Below are 19,641 nucleotides of genomic sequence, written 5' to 3' on the forward strand. Positions count from 1 at the left end.
ACACTTTTGGGGTTTTAGCCTCAACAGTGGCAGAATTAAATGAGAAATCAGATTGGTTGGGCATCCCCCAGCTATGTGTTGTCACACTCATCATTTCATCATTGTGACAAAGACTGAGGGGGTCATTCTGACCCCGGCGGTCTTAGACCGCCGGGGCCAGGGTCGGCGGGAGCACCGCCGACAGGCCGGCGGTGCCCCGCAGGGCATTCTGACCGCGGCGGTAAAGCCGCGGTCAGACCGGCAACACTGGCGGTCTCCCGCCAGTGTACCGCCGCCCTTTTGAATCCTCCAAGGCGGCGCAGCTAGCTGCGCCGCCGAGGGGATTCCGACCCCCGCTACCGCCATCCAGTTCCCGGCAGTCTGGGGCCCCCGTAGGAGGGCCCCTACGAGTATTTCACTGTCTGCTTGGCAGACAGTGAAATACGCGACGGGTGCAACAGCACCCGTCGCACCTTCCCACTCCGCCGGCTCGATTACGAGCCGGCATCCTCGTGGGAAGGGAGTTTTTCCCTGGGCTGGCGGGCGGTCTTTTGGCGACCGCCCGCCAGCCCAGGGAAAAACTTAGAATACCCTCTGCGGTCTTTCGACCGCGGAGCGGTATTTCGGAGGGGGGAACTCTGGCGGGCGGCCTCCGCCGCCCGTCAGGGTCAGAATGACCCCCTGAATATCTTCAGGCACTGAATAGTCATGTTATTGATCCCTCCAACAGATGCTTCAACAGATGCTATGCCTGCTGTATGCACTGACCCCTAGAAGATATCTAAATTCTGCTATACCAATAGGGTCCCAACTATACAGGAGCTAGCTTTACCAGGGTAACAATAGTCATATGGACCAGGCTCAGACATGACTAAGGGTTGGTGGCTGCTTACTTTTGGGACATAGAGCAGTCCCTGGTAAAATCTGTGTAGAGTATCATGATCAGAAGCTTACAATCCCTTAGTGTAAGAGGTTTGTGAACAGAGAGCTTGAGAACACAGGGGTAGAGCTATCCAGCATATGTTCCTCTCATGAGATTGTAACCTAGCACAAACACAGCCTGAACTCTAGAACTGACCATCCCAGCCCTGCCCACAGTCAAGCATCAAAACACAACACACTCTCCCTCCTGTGATTCCTTGCCATATTTGTCCCTGCTTCTCCTAGCAGCAGAATGGCAGGCTGAGCATCTTAGAATGCTCTGGGTGAGAAACCCTTTCTGTGTTAGCCTTCTAGGTACCATACATTCATAGAAGAGAGGCTTTCAGATCCACCAGTGCGGGCAGTTTCACCTTGAAAACTGTTTGTCATTGTTGTCCCTAATAGTCTGTGTTAAGGAGAGTGGACAGAAATTTAGAGGTATTTCTAGCTGTGAAGGGGAACATCAGGTACGCTAATAACATTTTCATGGAAAATTAAATCCATAATAGAAGGAGTTAGGTAGTTAATTTATATTTTTTACATTAAAATCGCTTTTGTTCATTGGGGTGTTCAGGAACTAAAAAGAGAAAACAAATAATGGAACTAAACAAGGGACTCATTTTGGCAGAAAGATTGAAAAAAGCTTAGTGACATAGTTAGGGCTATAACCGAGAGATCCTGATGTAAATTAACTTAAACCTTAGGAGCTTTGCAAAATGTGATGCTCTTTTGCAAACAAATCAGGGCATCCTCAATGGGAAACTATTCACAATTCCTCTAGAGGGTGGTTAAAGTAATGGTGTTACAAGTGCAGCTCAGGAGCTCTACACCCCACTCTCTTCTCTGAACATCCCCGCACACACTTTCCTCACCAGCCTGTCTCTCTGTACAATGCTCAAAGCACCCAAGGGTCTCCAGAAGCATGACTTCATGTGTTACAATCACACTGCTCTAGGTAATCTTTCCATACTCACTTCATGGTAACTCATAATGGCTGAACACCCTCACCCCCCAGAGCACCCCTCTGCAGCTCTTACCATTGATTATGGAAAAATGCTGCTTCCATCCCACCCTTCTGGTTCCAAGATGTCCCACCAGTAACACATTATGAAGCAGTACATTGACAGTGGGAGGCAGGCCAGTAGCTTTTCACAACACCAGTTGTCACCTGATATCACAGATGTAATGAAGACAGGCCCACCTCTAGACACAGTTCAAGTGCAAGACTCACTAATAAACCCCTGGATACAGTAAACACAGATTCTAGAGTATCTGAGAGTATTGGGTTCTATGCTAAACTCTGTGCTACAGAGGTGTTAGGAGTAATCGTCAAAGAGTAAGTTGTGTGTTTACCAATATTTCTATATTTATTTGGCCAGGTAGGTCAGAAAAGAGCTAGCTCATTACAGTGACAATGTCAAGTTGAATGCCATAGAAACATTTGTACCCCTATATCAAAGTGTCTAATCCTTACTAAAAATACTCATGTGTTTTCGAAGATTATGGTATGTGATGACGTGCCGGGCACAAAGTTGAGCAGATGGGCATCTCTGGGTAAACTCTTTACTCAGATACATCAATTTCTCTGGAGACCTCCCTCCCCTTTCCCCTTTCCCCGTGGAGGTGGAGCTAGTGAAGAGCATAAATTGTCTCTGGCTGGCTACAAATCTACAGGGGCACTGGGAGTCACCATTCCTTCTGCAAATATTGAACAAGGTTAGTGAGCTCCTGGTGTTGATGTAAACTCTAGTTTAAAATGTGCTTTTTAAGGGTATTAGTGGTCAGGAAGTATTGTGTCTCCTCCTCCATTTGCTGCATGTCCCCTGTACTGCTCTCTACTCTCAGCTATTCAATGCATCAACCAGCGAGACAGCTGTTGTGTGTCTGGTTCTGAATTCTTATCCACTTGACTGGAGCAGCAATAATTATTTCTCTTCCCTTTCTTTGTCTGGATAAAGCTAGTTCCAACAGGTCATCCTGCGTCCTGAGAGAAGGACACATGAACAATGGAGTGCATCATAAGAATGACCACTATAAAACACTTAAAGAAGAAGAGGAAACAGGAAGCCATTCCTTCATGTCTGGCTGCCTTCCATTACTTTGTTTTAGGACCGTGCTCCATGGGTGGAGCATTGGTGTTCCCATGCACCCACTCATAGATTTTGGTGCATTACCAGTATGTAAAAATGAATCATGCTTGTAGCGCAGTAGTAAGTATGAGCAGCATTGACAAGTGGCCTTGACAACCATTCCTTCTGGCCTGGAGGGATCTGCCTGAAGCCAACATGTTTACAGACTACCCTAACAGTGTAAGTTATATATTATTCACGCTTAGTTGTGTGTAAGGTGCTGCACTGCCGTTGAGATTAGGTCAGCACTATAGAAATATTGCTAATAAAAAACAAATAAATAAATAAATATGTGAATATCACACAACAATTTATCCTAGATCAAACTCTGGATCTACTTAGTCTAAGTTTATAGTTAATTCATCCCATGCCAAGAAAGGATTTAACTCAGTTCCTTTAACTTTACATCATTTTTGACTTAACTAAAATGTCTCAGTTTTTGGCCGTATGACGACTATAAATGCCTCAGCTTTAGCAGATATAGGTGGTCATTCAGACCTTGGCGGACGGCGGAGGCCGTCCGCCAAGGTACCGCCGACAAATGACCGCACCGCGGTCAAAAGACCGCGGCGGCCATTCATACATTTCCGCTGGGCCGGTACTCATTTGTTTCAAGAGTGTTAACGTGATGGTAGCATCACCAAAACCGGTGGAGCGGTTGAGGATGGGGGCATCTCCACAGGGAGAAATTAGGGAATGCAGTTACACTGCTGTACCTTCTGCCTGCGAGGGTGCACAAATTGGTGCCTAGTGCCAACGCAGGCACCTTTGCACCGTGCAAAGGTGTCTGAGTTGTTGGTATAATTCTTTTTGTGTAGAAAGGGACACCTTTCTTCACAAAAAACAATCAATGGAGGCAATTTCCTCTTTCTGTGTGTGCTGCTGGGTGGCTTTGTGTGGCCTCATAGATATGATTAAGAGGCCTGTGCCAAAAAAAGCATCGCAAAATGTAACGCTTTGACTGTGCAGGACTCTTGTAAATGAGGACCACAGTTTGTAACTTGTGATGCAGAAAATAACAACTGGGTGCATGCACACAATGGAAGAGTACTGCATGGTTATAGAATGGCGTATCTAAAAGAAGCTAAAAAATAAATATGTTGAGTAGAAAAGGAGACACTATTAATTGTAATGGAGATATTTACAAACATTAAACTTACTACAATTAGGAACATTTGGAAATGTGTCATAGGACAGGTTTGTCCTGATGGCTGATGGAATAGAGTTCTAGAGCATAGAGGTGCAGAAAGACTGGCTCACGGTGTTTGTTTTCTTAAATCCTAGTGTTTTAAGATGCATATAGTCTCTGCTTCCCACCTAAAATGGTTAGCTCTTGGTTAGTCAGGTATTTACAGTAATATTGTTTTATGTATAATGCATACACACTGAATGATGCTTCTTGCTTTAAAGGGTAACCATTGCAGTGAGATAATGTTTGGTGAGATGTGGTCAAACCTTCTGGCAGGAATAGCGACCCAAGCAGTCATGGATGGCTACCTTGAGGAGCTGGTTTTAATTTCGAATTCCCATTACCAGGGTCTTTCTTTATTCAAGTCTCATTAGCAGAAGCAATTGTATTATTAGATTAAAATCTAAGTCAGAGAGAAAAGGTTTAGTTCAACCTAGGAGGTTAGGTTGAAATTGTGTCCCTTTGTTCACTTGAATACTGAGGTCTTACCTGAGTGATAGCTTAGTGAATTAGCAGATTCCACTACTAAAGTGCTCTGTTCAGAATTGACAGTGAGGTCAGCCAGGTTTGAATTGGTTGGGAGAGCAGGGCAAACTATGTTTTCAGAGGCTTCAGTTTCAGATGGGGATGAAGCATCCAGGTTTGAATCTCACCAAAAACAATGGCCCTGTGTTTTTCAAAAAGTATAGGCTGAGAAAAAGATGGGTGGCATCTGAAAATTTGGAGTTGCCCAAGAAAATGGGTCCCTGGAAAATACCATGAGGATTTATCACAGGATTGGAAATGTAGCTTATTTTTTACTCAGTTTGCAATTGTCCATATATAAGAAGCAATTTAGGACTGAGCATTTAAACCCATTTTCTCATTGAGAATCTTAAGGAAGGGTCTGTGATTCACTGTATCAAAGCTGACTGATTAGTGTTTGAGAATACGGAAGCATGAGTCACCTTGATATAGTGTATGGAAAGCATCAACTATTTTTATGATTGCTGTCTTTATGCTGCATCCTAGCCAACAGCTTGACTGGATATCATAAAAAGGTTATTATGTTTAATAAAGTGTTTGCGTTGTGACTCAAAACAATCTTTAGGACTTTGACCAGGATGAATGGTTAGATACTGGTTACAACTTGATCGTAACAGGTGGGTCAGCTCTTGATTTGTATCACAGGAGAGCTGTGACCTATTTTCGGGAAGTTGGTGAATATTCTTTGGAGTAGAAAGGAACTGATTAAGTTATCCAAATATGAAGTGGTGTAGGTGCAAATGTCCTTGAGCCATATGAGTAGGTTCAGAAAAGAGGGAGAAATGTTTTATTTTAGCAATTATTTAGGCCAGGTTATCGGCTAAGAAAGCTCTGATCGCTTTGCATTGGCTTCCAGTGGGGAAGAGCTTTATATAAGAGGTCCTCATCAACTAAAAACTTTAGCTTCATTCTACGCTCCTACGAGAGCTTTAAGATCCTCTTCCAAAGCCTTAGTTGTGCTCTCTAAAGTAAAAAGAGCAAGTTGGGGAGGCAGATCTTTGAAATATCAGGGAGCCAAACTGTGGAATTCACTTCCGCTCAATATCCGTGTGATGAGACAGGAGTTGGAATTACGGAAGGCCATCAAAACATGGCTATTTTATTCCTAATTTAGCATTTAGCCTAATATATTTGTAGATGTTGCATTATTTCTCCAGCTTGTTTTAATATTAGGTCCGCTTAGCGCTACGAAGCCTCCGGGTAGCATGGCGCTATACAAACATTCTAACATAACATCACAGGTCTACTGAAGAAATAGGTCCAAAGCTGGACCAATAGATTGTAGCCTTTAGTGAGGTCACTGTGATTTCACAAACATAGAGAAGGACAATTCAGTCTTTTTGCTCTTCTCCAAGGAGCAGGTGATCTGCTTACTTTTCTCTTGCTCAAGGAAACAGTCCATATGTGTATACTTTCTCTATACATGATAAATCACTCCGATATTAAAGTAGAATTGTTGACATACCATAATGTTTTAGGAAAAGTGAATTTTCTTTCCCCACGGTTTTAGCTTGTATATCTCCTTTATAATGGGGATAGATTTAATTTTGAAACCGTTTTTTAATATTTGTTCCTGTTTACTCAAAGGTGAGTCACTTTGTCACCAAATTAATCTGTAAGATCTAAATGTTCTCTTGCTTTTCTTTAGTTCTTATGAAAACTAATGTTACTGATATCTGATTTTCTGTTGTTTGAGTGATTTTGGGGTCACCGCCTTCAAGACTTTCATTGTATTTGACTACATGGTTATTGAAATCATGTAGCAAGGGAACATTTTGTAGCACTTGTGCTACTTTTGAGAAAACTTGAGAGTGACCAAATATCTCATGCCGTTTCCCCACAATGGAAGATATCCAGAGGGGGTAGTGCAGACTTTCAAGGAGTTGAAAGGGAAGGGGATGAGTATGTGATCTGGTCCAACAGCCTTGAATGGATGGGTGATCTTGATCTTCTTTTGCAATAAATAGATCTAGATTCACACTTATCATGAGGGTGAGAGTCAACCACAGTAAGAGTTATTGTCACATAAAAATGAAGAAAGAAGAGCTGTGGAGACAAGCGTAAGCAAAGGTTGTTGAAAAAGAAAATATTTTGTTATGTTGTGCACACAGAAATATTGTTAACTCTTTGGTGCGTCTGCTGATTTGTTGAAACAGTACAACTGTCCCATCTATTTATAATAAAACCTGGCATGAAGTCATTGTCATTCTTTACCAAAATATAATGTTTATTTCTCATAATGCCACTGCTCATTTTGCTGTGATTGATTTGTCCTAACAGTTGAATGGGTTAATGTATTATCAAGCCATACATTATATGTACATCAACATCCATTTCCATTAACCTGTAGGTTCCATGTCCGGTATTACCGGGATGTGCTGGCCATGGTTTTTGCCATAGAAGAAATAAACCAGAATCCTGACTTATTGCCAAACATTACCTTGGGCTTCCAGATCTATGATTCCTGCACTTCCCAGATCAAAGCCATTGGAGCACTCTTGCAACTGCTCTCAGGGAAACAGTTCTCTGTCCCTGGGTACACATGCCGTTCTGGCCCAATGCCTGCAGGTCTCGTTGGAGAAATTCTGTCATCCATATCTGTCCCACAAGCCAGGATTTTAGGCCTCTATCGGTTCCCTCAGGTAAGCAAACTACATGCGATGATTTGCATAAACTATGTTGAGGGCTCACAAGCGTGTGTATTGAACTGAAAATGGAATGGATACATTGTTTGAAGAATGATATACATTTGGGTTTGATCAAACTTACTTTTCAAGCATTTATAGTGTCTTTATTATAGTTTATATCCTTAGAATAGTTTGCACATCATATATATTAGTAACACTGAATGTATCAGAAGATTAGATATTGTTTTGTAGCCATATAACAACAGTGGGGGTGGAACTATAATTTTGTCCTCCAGGCAAGGTACTGCAGCCCAAAATGATCTGGCTGATTTTTGTCCAACAAGAGTCCCTGAAACTGACATTTTTGGCCAGGAATCTTCAAACGTTTTCTAACGTTTGAAAGCTTCGATATCTTTGAAAATGTTATAACATTCAGAGGAGAGAGAATCACAAATTTGACCCCCAACTTATTTGTGAAATAACATTGTTTTCAATGTTGCTAAAATTATTTACAAACATTTCTATTGGAAGGTTCTCCCAGAAAAGCTGATTTACAGGTGTTTTTCAGTACAGTAGGTGAAAAACATCCCATTGACATACCCATTATTTTTCTAGAAAGTACATTCACAAATAGGTACATGTTGAAGGTTTTTTCTTTAAAAAACTATTTTAGTCGATTATCTGTTTCTCATTGTATTTTTGTTCTGATTTCAGGACACGCAAGACGCTTTTACGCAATTTTGTCAAATATGTGGCTGACTGAATCCTCAATTTTATCTTTTTTGAACACGAAATGCCTCAGTTAATGAAACAGAAGGTATTTTGTGAGTAGAGTGTTTGCAATAAGTCTTGTTCAGTGTGACAGTAGAGTTATCTGGGAAAGAGTGGCTTGCCCCAAGAATAAGCTCGAAAATATGCATCCTGTCAGAACTCAAGAGTTCTTCTAGTTTCACAAGATTAGAGAAAGTACACTCTCCCTTTTCATAACAGTAAAAGTGCAGCAACCCCAAAATGGGTGTATCTAGATCGAAATGGTGGAAGCCCATTAGTTGTTGTTGCTGACCACTGAATATTATATCTGATGCCCTTGTAACATATCCTGCCTCCTTTGACAAAAAATCCGTAACTGTCTGTGAGAGGACTTTTGTCCTATGATCCAGAGAAACTAAGGCCCGTCAGGTCCAGCAGCAAAGTCTTCCCTAATATTCACTTCCTAGTTTTCTAATATTTCCAGACTAGTGTGTGTGTGTGTGTGTGTGTGTGTGGGTGTGTGTGTGTGTGTGTGTGTGTGAGCCCCAGTGATGTATGTTTGTATGCATGATTAGTCATTGTTGGCTCACTACGGGCCATATTTATACTTTTTTAGCGCCGCATTTGCTTAATTTTTTGATGCAAAAGCGGCACAAACTTCCAAAATACAATTGTATTTTGTAAGTTTGTGCCGTTTTTGTGTCAAAAAGTGGCACAAATGCAGAGCTAAAAAAGTATAAATATGGGTCTAAGAATCTTTTATATTTGGGAGGATGGCTCCTTGTTCTGCCAGGGTGGTGGAGTAAATTACTCTGTCACCCTGGGAACAGGACCACACACCAGATTTACAATTGACCACCAAGCTAGCGTTCATTTATAAGGCACTGGCAGGAGCCACTGTCACAGTGGCTCCTGTCAATACATTTAGTGTTTAGTACAGGCTTTTGTAAGTGGGACAGAGCCCTGTACTAATTAGTTTTCTGTCTTTATTTTCAAAAAGAAAATCCCAAAACTGATTCTCTTTTTGAAAGTATGAAAAATATGATGCTCTCCTTGCCAGGGGAGTCCTCTCCCATGAGGAAGGGGGCATTTAGCAGTTTGCACTGCCCCTTTCTGTTGGGATTTTACTTGCAGTGACGGGCAGTGAAAACTGACCTGTTATTCCTCCCATCTTTAATAGGTGGGCGGAATGACAAGTCAGCTTGACAGCGTCTACCCCGTAGGGCCTTCGAAGTAGTGTGGCCATGTTGGAGACACAGTAGTGTCTGCCGTTGCCAAACTTAAGATCTGCCCACATATAAATCTGGCAGGCAGACCACTATGTTGGCGAAGACGGAACTACATTACTGTTACAATAGAGTTCCTTTCCCGCCAACATATAAATTGAGCCCTTAGTTTCTTTTCTTAGGTTGAGTGACTGTTCAATTCCCCAGAGTCTTTCATTAATTCCTGACACAAGCAATCCATGTAAATGTTGATATGGTGGTAACGCTCTGATATCATGGCCTTCCAAATGCCACATTAAGGTCTACATGCTTATTCAAAACTTAGGGACTGATTTAGAGTTTGGCAGAGGTGTTACTCCATCACATTGGTGCCGGATATCCCGTCCACCGAAATATAAATCCCATTATATCCTATGGGATATATATTCCTGTGGTCTGGATATCCGGCACCGCTGAAGCAGAGTAACCCATCCGCCAAACTCTAAATCCGGCCCTTTGTAACAACCTGAATTAATATGGCCACATCACTCCCACCCTGATTATACTCCACTGGCTCCTTTGCAGGCCCGTACCACCTTCAGAACCAGCTACATTATCTGCAAATTCATGTTATGCGCTCACCATCTCTGGTGGTTCTGATCATACCTAAAACCAGGGCGTCATCTTACTGGAGATGAATGAGTGCAAATAAGAACAAAACAAACCAAGACTCCTTCTCCAATTTTGGACTTAGAATGTGGAGCAATGTCCCAATATCCACGTCAACCACCCCAATCCTTCTCAAATTAGGGTAACAAGCAATTTGTAATTTCTTTAACAACAATACATCAAAAGAGTTCATAAACTAGCTTTATCTTCTATTATATAATGACTGTGTCTTTACCTTTGACCGGATACAGAATTCTGCTGTCTATTGGTAGCCTCAGACTATATTAATCCCACATACAAGCATACATACATTTGCATTTGCAAAGTAACATTGATAAACAACCAATTATCTGTCTCATCAGCTCTACAAGCATGTCTCTGAACAGAACAAATATCTGCATGGTGTTGCCATGTCCTGGGATGCATGCTAACTGACTTAAACAATCATGAAGACACGGAGATGATGGAATAAGAGCCATTGTGTAATTTTGTGACCACACAATCTGGATAAAAGCAATTTCTTCTATGGACAGGGAGGATGCGGATTGAGGGATTGCACCATGCCTTCTTGTGAATGGCCTTCTCACACCTAAATATGTACTGTGACCAGTGCATCACTTTTTTATTCATTTGGCACCTAACGACCTGCACCAAGATTGGTTGAATGACCCATGTGCATGCAAAAACATCTTGTTAAACACCAATCATGCCAGTAGCACTTTGAGGTGGTAGTGATACCAAATAATTAAGATTATGCTAACTTCCTTCCATTGTGGTACCAAAAAACGCTACTAGAACAAAATGTACCAGTTCAGCAAATACTGTACAAAGATTTGCTTTTTGAAAGATGGTCCAATAAGCCTCCATTTATGGTGTATGAAAAAGAAGCAATACTGCTCAAATTTGAATTTTACAAGTACGATAGGCCAAAATTGCCATAAAATGTAAATAGGATGAAAAATGAGATTAAAAATAAAACAATCTCCTACCAGTTCTTAAACCCAGTCATACATACTTGTATCTTCTACTCTGGTAGTGTTATGGAGGGAGGTCAGTAGGAAAAGTAAAGTCCGGTAGCAGTATACACAAAATGTGCTTAAAAAACAAACCATCAAACATTGGTAAATGCTAATGCATTGCATAAAGCCATCCATACAGTAAACAATATTACACAATGCATTGCACATGAATAGAACAATGTAGGTCCAACACAAGGCCCTTGGAAGTTCTATGTATATGATGACATGCAGCACAGTAGTACCCATTAGTTGCCCACCACTTATAGTGTGCCAGTCTTGTGAAACTATTCTTCAAAATTGAACAAAAGCTGGCAACGTAATGCTACTCCACATGTACTAGCTAAGACCACTGAAAGACACAGCCCGATCTACATAGTCTGAGGAACCCTAGCATAGTGCTGCACATCCTTAGCCACATAATGTAAAAACACCTATATTCATACACATAGTATGCAAATTAAAAGTGATACATCTTCCTTGATACACCTTGATACACCATGTGATGGGGATAGCCACAGCAAGTATCCCCATGATGTTTACAAACTGATGGGTCACATTTGGACACTTTACTATAGCAATTCAATAATTCTGCAAAATATTGTTCATTATATCTCAGCCACCGCCCTGTGATTCAGGTTAGCATGCAGGCATGCCACAGGTGTAATAATACATTTATATTTTAGTCCAGTACTTCTAGCATGTTTATAAACCATGATCCTATGAGTTTCCTCCTGTAGAGCATTGCCACAAGTCTTTGGAGGTAGCCAATGCACTTTACAAATGATCAGTACTGTTCAATTCAAATCAGGTTTCCACACAAACATGCCAATGAATTTCTTTTCACTTGAATGGTTATTATGTGAAACAGATAGCATACCCTAAGAACCAACATAATGTTCCATTCCTTAACCATGCATAACTAACAACTTAAGTAAATCATCCATGAACTTCCTGCAACACATTTTACTACCATTCCATCATCCAAAAGATGACTATTACCCAGGACCTAGATTCTCCTATGTACTTCATAATCAATACTACCTTAATCCACAAGTTAATAAAGTCTACTACTTTAGAGTAAGTAGTTCAAATCAATTGGCCAACTCCATGTAGTTTGCACATATCAAACACAATGTAACTGTCATTGTGGAAACATCTAACAATTAACAATAAGGATACAAAATACTGTTATTACCGTAGAAACCTACCCTCTCTCTTGGCATAGTTACCCCCTTTTTCTGCCTGATGTAAATGTATTTGACTGTGTTCACTGAGATCCTGCTAACCAGGACCCCAGTGATTATGTTCTCTCTCCCAAAACTCTGTATTTCACCCACAATTGGCACACTGGTGCCCCATTATAAGTCCCTACTTTATGGTACCTTGGTACCCACGGAATTGAGGTTCCAGGGGATCCCTATGGGCTGCAGCATATATTTGCCACCCATAGGGAGCCCAAGCAAAGGGTTCTGCAGGACTGCTATTGCAGCCTGCGTGAAAAGATGCAAGCACCCTTTCACTACCACTTTACACTGCACCAGGCCACTTATAAGTCACCCCTATGGCAGGCCTTCCAGCTCCGAGGGCAGCGTGCAAAGTACCTGTATGTGAGGGCACACCGCCATTAGCAGAGGTGCCCCCACAAACTCCAGGCCCATTTTCCCAGACTTCGTGAGTGTCAATAATGCCATTTTACACGTGTACTGGACATAGCTCGATACCTACTAAGGGAGTATAGCCTCTGCGATAGTTTTGGTATTTGTGTCACCAAAATAAATTACCTTTATTTTTGTAACACTGAGTGTATTCTTTCATGTGTGTGAGTACTAAGTATGACTACAGTGGTATTGCATGAGCTTTGCATGTCTCCTAGATAAGCCTAGGCTGCTCATCCACAGCTACCTCTAGAGAGCTTGGCTTCTAGACACTGCCTACACTACACTAATAAGGATACCTTGACCTGGTATAAGGTGTATGTACCTTAGCTACCCACCACACACAAGGCCAGCCTTCTACATATACCATTTCAAGATGGCTGTCACATTGCATCTTCTTGGATGTGATGGCGATCTTGGAAGTATAAGAAAATGGCTGTCTACTGCTGCTGGCGTTACCAAGCAAATGGTACAAAAACTACAGGATGTATTTCTTTTTCTTTTTTGTGTTGCAATTATTTTTTTTAACAGAAATGCAAAAGGCACTTAACAAGAGGAGAGGACAGAGTCCCCGTATCAATTTGTAAAACGAACGAACACCAGTGTATGGTGGACAGGTTGAGTCAAACACCGTCCATCGTAGTCCCATACACCCTAAAGGATGGTAATAACTAAGGAGCGGAAGAGCTGGAAAGGAAGAGCAGTAAGGAAACAGAGTAGAAAGATAGAGAGGGGAAGGGGAGGGGGTGGGTATAGAGAAAGGGGGGAGGGTAGAAGGGGGTAAGGGACGCATGTTGGGTGGCAAGTCTGTAGGGCAATGCAGATGTTAATGAATATAGAAGTGGAGCAGCAGTGTACCTGAATAAGGGTATCGGGGAAGTGTGTGGTAAATCTTTTAAATGTTTCGGCAACCGAGCAGCTAGGGAGAAGAAGAGAGACAATGATAAAATAAGCAGGGAAGGGTAAGGGGAAGAGGGGTGGGAAAAGATAACGGCAAGAGACTAGGAGTTAGGAACTAGAAATCAGTAGCTAGAGGCTGGTGTCCAAGGGAGCGAAGACATGGACAAAAAAGGGGAGGGGATAGAAGGTGGGGGAAAAAGGAGGGGGCATGTTAATGGGGGGGAGGGAAAGGTGTTTATGAGGGGGAGACAGAAGGAGCGTGTGGCAGGGGAGGGGAACACAGTGAGTAGATATGTGTGTGTTAGCGAAGGGAGGGTGAGGGCAGGGAATAGGCTGTTATGAGGTCGTTGGCAGAAGGTCGTGGAGGACAGATAGCCGGGGATTATCAACGGACCAACGGTGATAGTGGGGTCTGTGAGAAAGGGAGCCCACACCTGATGAAACAGAGCAGCCTGATCCTCTAAGTTATAGATGATCCTCTCGTGCGGCTATGCAGGTCATTGTCGCTATCCACTCATCCGGGGTGGGAAGGTCTACCGATCTCCAGTGGCGGAGGATACTTATTTTTGCAGTAGCTAGCACTGTATGCAGCAGTCTCTGGAAAGGTTGTGATAAAGCCGGGAGGGTATCCATATCATGCAGTATGTCACGGGAGGGAGGCAGCGATGTGGGGAGCATATTGAGGTAGACAAAGTGAGTCCTACAGCACCCCACAGGGGCTAGACCGACAGGCAGCCAACTAGGAGATGGAGTAGATCACAATGTGTCTCCGGACAGCGCCAGCATGTCACGTGTGGGAGAATCCCTGCCCTATGTAACCTCACCGGAGTCCAGTACCAATCGTGGATGATATTGTAGAGGCAGAATTTCAAGTGAGCGTCACGGGTACCCCTGTCGAGTGCTTCCATTAGGTCTATCCCATCCTCTGCATCAAAGGAGCGTCTCAAGCAGCTTTGCCATTACAGGCGTAGGTTCTCCAGGAGGGACTGCAAATACTTATGTTGCATGATGACCTCATAGAGCCCTTCCAGGACTCCTTTGTGCTTCCCCTCATGTCCAAAGGTAAAAGACCACGAGTGAAGATTGGAGTCCCCGTTGAACGGTGTCCGTATTATGCTGCAAGCAGTTTTTAAGTTGTAAATAATGCCATTCCTGGTGTGGGTGTAGATTAAAGTCCTCCTGCAACGTGGCAAAGGGTCTAATCACTCCGTTGTGCATGATCTGGCCCAAATGGACGATGCTGGCGTCTTTCCAATGTGGCCAATTAAAAACCTTCCCTCCTATACGCAAGCCTGGGCGTGCAGGTTGGGGAGAACTCCAAGTAGGTGGTGGCCCCTCCATGCTGCATGTGCCGCCTTCAAAATTGGATTCATGGTTGTGGGGGGGAGGTAGTGCAGTAAAGTCCATTGAGGCCTCCACCATGTGAGAGCAGTGCTTTCTCCACTGTTACCCACTGAGGTAGCTCGATCGGTTCGGACAGTAGGGTGGCCAATTGGGACAAATGCAAAGCCAGGACGTAATGTTCCACCAAGGGGAGTCCCGTTCCCCCCGTAGGAGCGGCGCGCCATGAGTTTAGCAGGTGCTAGACGTGGACACATTGTGCCCCACACAAAGGTTCTTATTGCTGCACCTCTGGATCGCAGCATAGAAAGAGGCACTTGGATGAGCAATAGGCCTAAAACAGCTGAAACGTGGCAGCGTAACCATTCTCACCACCTGCACCCTGCCCCACATGGAAAGGCCCAGGTGGGTCCATTTATCAAAGTCCAGTCTCATTCGTGTAAGAAGGGGGGTAAGGTTGTCCGCCACCATATGGTCCAGGCCTCTGTTGACCAGTATACCTAGATATTTAAGGTGCTTTGGAGTCCATCGGAATGGAAAACCATGGATATCAACCTTTGTTGTTACCTGCGAGAGAGGGAGGGCCTCACCTTTCTTCCAGTTCACACGATAACCGGATATAGGTGCAAAGTCCTCAATGATCCCCAGTAGAGTCGTCAGGGAGCCTTCCAGATCAGTCATGGTGAGGGGTATATTGTCAGCATAAAGGTAGATTTTGGAGACCCCAGCCGACAGGGTGAGGCCCCTAATCAAGGGGGATGCGCGGATAGAAGCTGCGAGCGGTTCTATAGCGAGTAAGAACATAAGGGGTGAGAGGGGGCATCCCTGCCCGGTCCCCCTGCGAACAGGGAAGGGGTCCGAAAGAAAGCCCTCACAATTAACCCGCGCTGTGGGATGATCGCAGAGGAGGCGGACTTTGGAGATGAACTGCTCCCGCAAGCCAAATTTCCACAGCGTCGCAAACAAGTAGGGCCACTCTATGCAGTCAAACGCTTTCTCAGCATCCAGAGACAGGCCCAGAGGAGCTTCCGGTGTATTTCCAGATTCCCATTGGGTGTGGCAGAGGGTACGCAAGTGGTTTCTGGAGGTGCGGCCGGGCACAAACCCTACTTGGGTATGATGGATTGGGAGGGTATAACTTTGCTCAGTCGGTTTGCTAAAACGCTGGCCAATATCTTGATGAAAGGGGGATGGGCCTATAGCTACTGCAAAGGAGGGGGCCGCGTCCCGTTTCGGTAGAACTGCGATCGTGGCAGAGTTACAGATCGCGCCCAGGGACCCTTTCCGGCAGGCTTCATCCAATGCACCGTGGAGGACAATGACTATCTCGTCTCCTGCCCATTTATAAAATTCCGCAGGGAATCCATCCTCATCGGGCGATTTATGGTAGAGGAGGTCAGAAATGACCTGCACTATCTCCAGCCGGCTAATATCTACTTCCAAGAGGGTGCATCCCTCTTCAGAGAGAGAGGTTAGCGTTATGCCGACTAGGACGGTATCAATTTGGTCGGGCGTGGGTGTCGACTCTGGAGTCTACAGTTGCTGGTAATAGGATGCAAATTAATTGACTATGTCCTGAGGGCGCGTGAGTGTCATACTCAGCCTGTGAGGAATATAGGTAATTTATGGCCATGCAAGCACGTTCCAATCGCCTAAGCACGGGGAGGGATGGGTGATCTGTATATTGCCTCGTCAGTTACCGTATATCAGCTTCTAGAGTTGCTTGCTTTGCTTTCCTATCTTTCTTTGATAGCGCAGCGTCTCTCATCATCTATCCACATATGGTTGCTTTGGCTGCTGCCCACAGGATCCTCTTGGAGTCGGAGGAGCCTAAATTTTCCTGAACATATGCATCTCTAGCCAGGTTCCATTCTCCTTATTTGACGTATCGAGTGGCCCCTATTCCAATAGGAGTCAAATGATTTGCAAAAAAAAACAGGCGCTTAGAGCCTGTAAGGGCATAGATGGATCCCACGCATAGGGAGGAGTCAGTGAGTCATAGTTTGGCAAACACATAGTGACTCTCCGGCAGCGAAGGGGATATTTTTCTGTAGGAGTATTGCAACGGCACACTTCCTTGTGACGCCTCCGTCCTGTTCCCGGGGTGGGGCTGCAGCTGTATAGCGCTGTTCCTACCCAATCACTGTGTAGTTTAGCGTATTCTGCTTTGTTAAGATGGGTCTCTTACAGCAGAGCTACGTCCGCCCTTTTCGAGTGGAGGTATGAGAGGATCTTCTTGCACTTGATAAAGTGGGTCAGTCCGTTGACGTTCCAGAATAGGATCCGCAGTGGGGCATGCAGGGCCAGAGGGATCCAGCCATGATAGGTTAGATGCTGGAAGTAAAGCTGGGCAGCGGGGGCGGTGAGTGTATGTGAGGAAGGGTGATGGTCAATACCAGAGCAATTAGGAAGGCGTGGGTACAAGGAATATGGGACAAGGAGGTCAGAGAGAGAGTGTGGGGGCATGACGGGGGATGTCAATAACTGAAGGGGTGAACCAACACAGAAGGTGAGACGGCAGGAGGGGGCCACGGTTTGAGGGAGAAGGTGAAGCAAAGGGGGAGAAGTCAGAAGGTGAAAAAAGAATTTAAAAAAAGGGGGGAATACAAAAAGGAAGACTGAGAGAGGAAGAAACAAGTAGGAAAGTAGGTGGGGGGAGAGGAAGAGAGGAAGAGGAGAGGAGCTAAGGGGGAGAAGCCGAAAGGTGTCAGGAGAAAGAACAAATAACGAAGGTGGTGGAGGTGGGGAGGGAGGTACTGGGCAGAGCACAATAGCCCTGCTCTCCAGTGACTGTAGTCTGCGGGTATAAAACTAAGGCTACAGAGCCCCTGGCCTTGGTCAGTGGCTCCCCAGATCGGGGAGGGTGCATAGAACGGTCTAGGGGAGTCGTCGCCCCCTTTATTCAGCGATGTATCTGTAATAGTGTCCGGCGACAGAGCCCACGGCACGAGCTAGAGCGCGGTTACTGCATGTGGAGCATATGGTAGCCGGTCAGTGCTGTAGGAATGTTAGGAAGGACACATGAATGTAGTGACGCCGGAGTAATATGATGAAGGGTGGGGGGGTGAGACGCTGGCAAGGAGAAGAGGAGGCGGAATGGAGTGTACCTAAATATCCCAGCTATCGTAGTCCCCCTCTCCTAGGGGTCTGGCAGGTCCTGAGGGCTGGGTGGAGGTCTCAATACTCTGAAGTGGCAATGGGGTCCAAGAGGAGTACGCTGCGGCCGCACAAAAGTATGGGGAGGGGGAAATAGGGAGAGAGTAAGGAAGGGCCGCTGTGAGAAAACAGGGCTGATTCCAGAGGCCCCCTAACTTTTTGCCCCCATTTTCCACTTTATGCTGGTGTTTTCCTGACTCTGATGGTGCCCTGGGTACTGCTAACCAGTCCCAGGGCCTGTGCTCTGTGTAAAATGGATATGCAAATTAGGCTAATTATAATTGGCTAAGTTAACCTACCTATAAGTCCCTAGTATATGGTAGGGCATGTAGGTTTAGGGACCACAGCATAGGTGGTGCACACCTAGGTGCACTGCTGAGGTGCCCAGTGTCATTTTAAAAGCAAGCCTGCCTTGCTGGCTGCTTTTAAATTAAAGTTATATGCAAATTCGACTTTGGAATTAAAGGTACTTCCAAAGTCTTAAACTACCTTATTTTTACATATAAGTCACCCCTAAGGTGTGCCCTATGTGCCCCTAGGGCTGGGTGCCATGTAACTATAAGCAGGGACTTTATAAAAATAGATTTATAAGCCCTGGTGAGGTAAAAACAGCCAAATTCGTTTTTCCCTCATTGAAGTAAATGGCCTTCATAGGCTAGAATGGGCAGACTTTATTTTAAATTTTAAAGTCTCCTTAAATGTTACATACCAAGAATTTGGTATCAAATTAATTGTTGTAATAAATCCTACAACTTCCAGTTGTGGGATTTAATATAACTTGTTCAGGTAAAAAGTTTAGACTTTACCTAAAAAGTTGCCAATTTCAGCTCTGCATTGTTTTTGCTGCTGTGCTCTGATTGGCCAGCCTGCAGCAGCTTCTGCCAGGCTGCCTTGATGAGGTGTGAAGTGGCCAGGCTTCACACAAAGGAATGTGCTTGGGGGAGAGAATCTCCCCTCAGCAGATGGTGAGGCAGGAAGGGGGAGGGCAGCCAAATTGGTCTTCAAAGGCAGAGAAGGACATTTGGAGCACCCAGCAACACCCCCACATCCTGCAACCCCAGACAATTAGGTGCCCCCTTGATTAGATTAGGAGAGGGCAGGAGAGGGGTGTGTTTATGATTTTTAGCCACACCAGTGGGTGGGCTCAGCCAGATGTAACCTCCAAAAATCAGATTCATCCATGTTGGATTTTTAGAGACTGTTGCCTTCTGGGATGGATTTTTGCCACACTTCCCAGGAAGTGGTCATCACAGGGGGACGACCCTGTCCCTGATTGGAGAACCAGGACCCCCCTGCTTTTCACCCAGGAGCAAGGATAAAACTGGCAGACCTGCACCCACACCTCAGATCCCCACCAAATTTCAAGAAGAAGGAACTAAAGGAGAAGAAGGACTGCCCTGCTGGACCCCTGGCCTGCACCTGGAACCTGCACTCAGAAGGACTGCACCAGCTGCACACTTGGGCTTCACCACAAGAAGGACTTTGCCTGGCTTCAACTGGATCAAGGAGGGACTCCCTGTTTGCTACAGGTGAAAAATTGCTATCCAGAGTCCCCTGCACCAACTCCTGAAAAAAG

At 44.6% G+C, this 19,641-nt stretch overlaps 1 protein-coding gene across 1 annotated transcript in view; it reads left to right on the top strand.

Annotated features, from left to right (window-relative positions):
- LOC138249019 (extracellular calcium-sensing receptor-like) overlaps positions 1 to 19,641 on the top strand; it is a 161,683-nt gene that overhangs the window by 74,109 nt on the left and 67,933 nt on the right. The window contains exon 2 of the mRNA XM_069203077.1: positions 7,094 to 7,385. Within this exon, the coding sequence (XP_069059178.1) occupies positions 7,094 to 7,385 (292 nt within the window). The remainder of the gene's footprint in view (positions 1 to 7,093; positions 7,386 to 19,641) is intronic.

Source organism: Pleurodeles waltl, chromosome 8 (assembly GCF_031143425.1).
Source record: "Pleurodeles waltl isolate 20211129_DDA chromosome 8, aPleWal1.hap1.20221129, whole genome shotgun sequence".
Classification (NCBI taxonomy): domain Eukaryota; kingdom Metazoa; phylum Chordata; class Amphibia; order Caudata; family Salamandridae; genus Pleurodeles; species Pleurodeles waltl.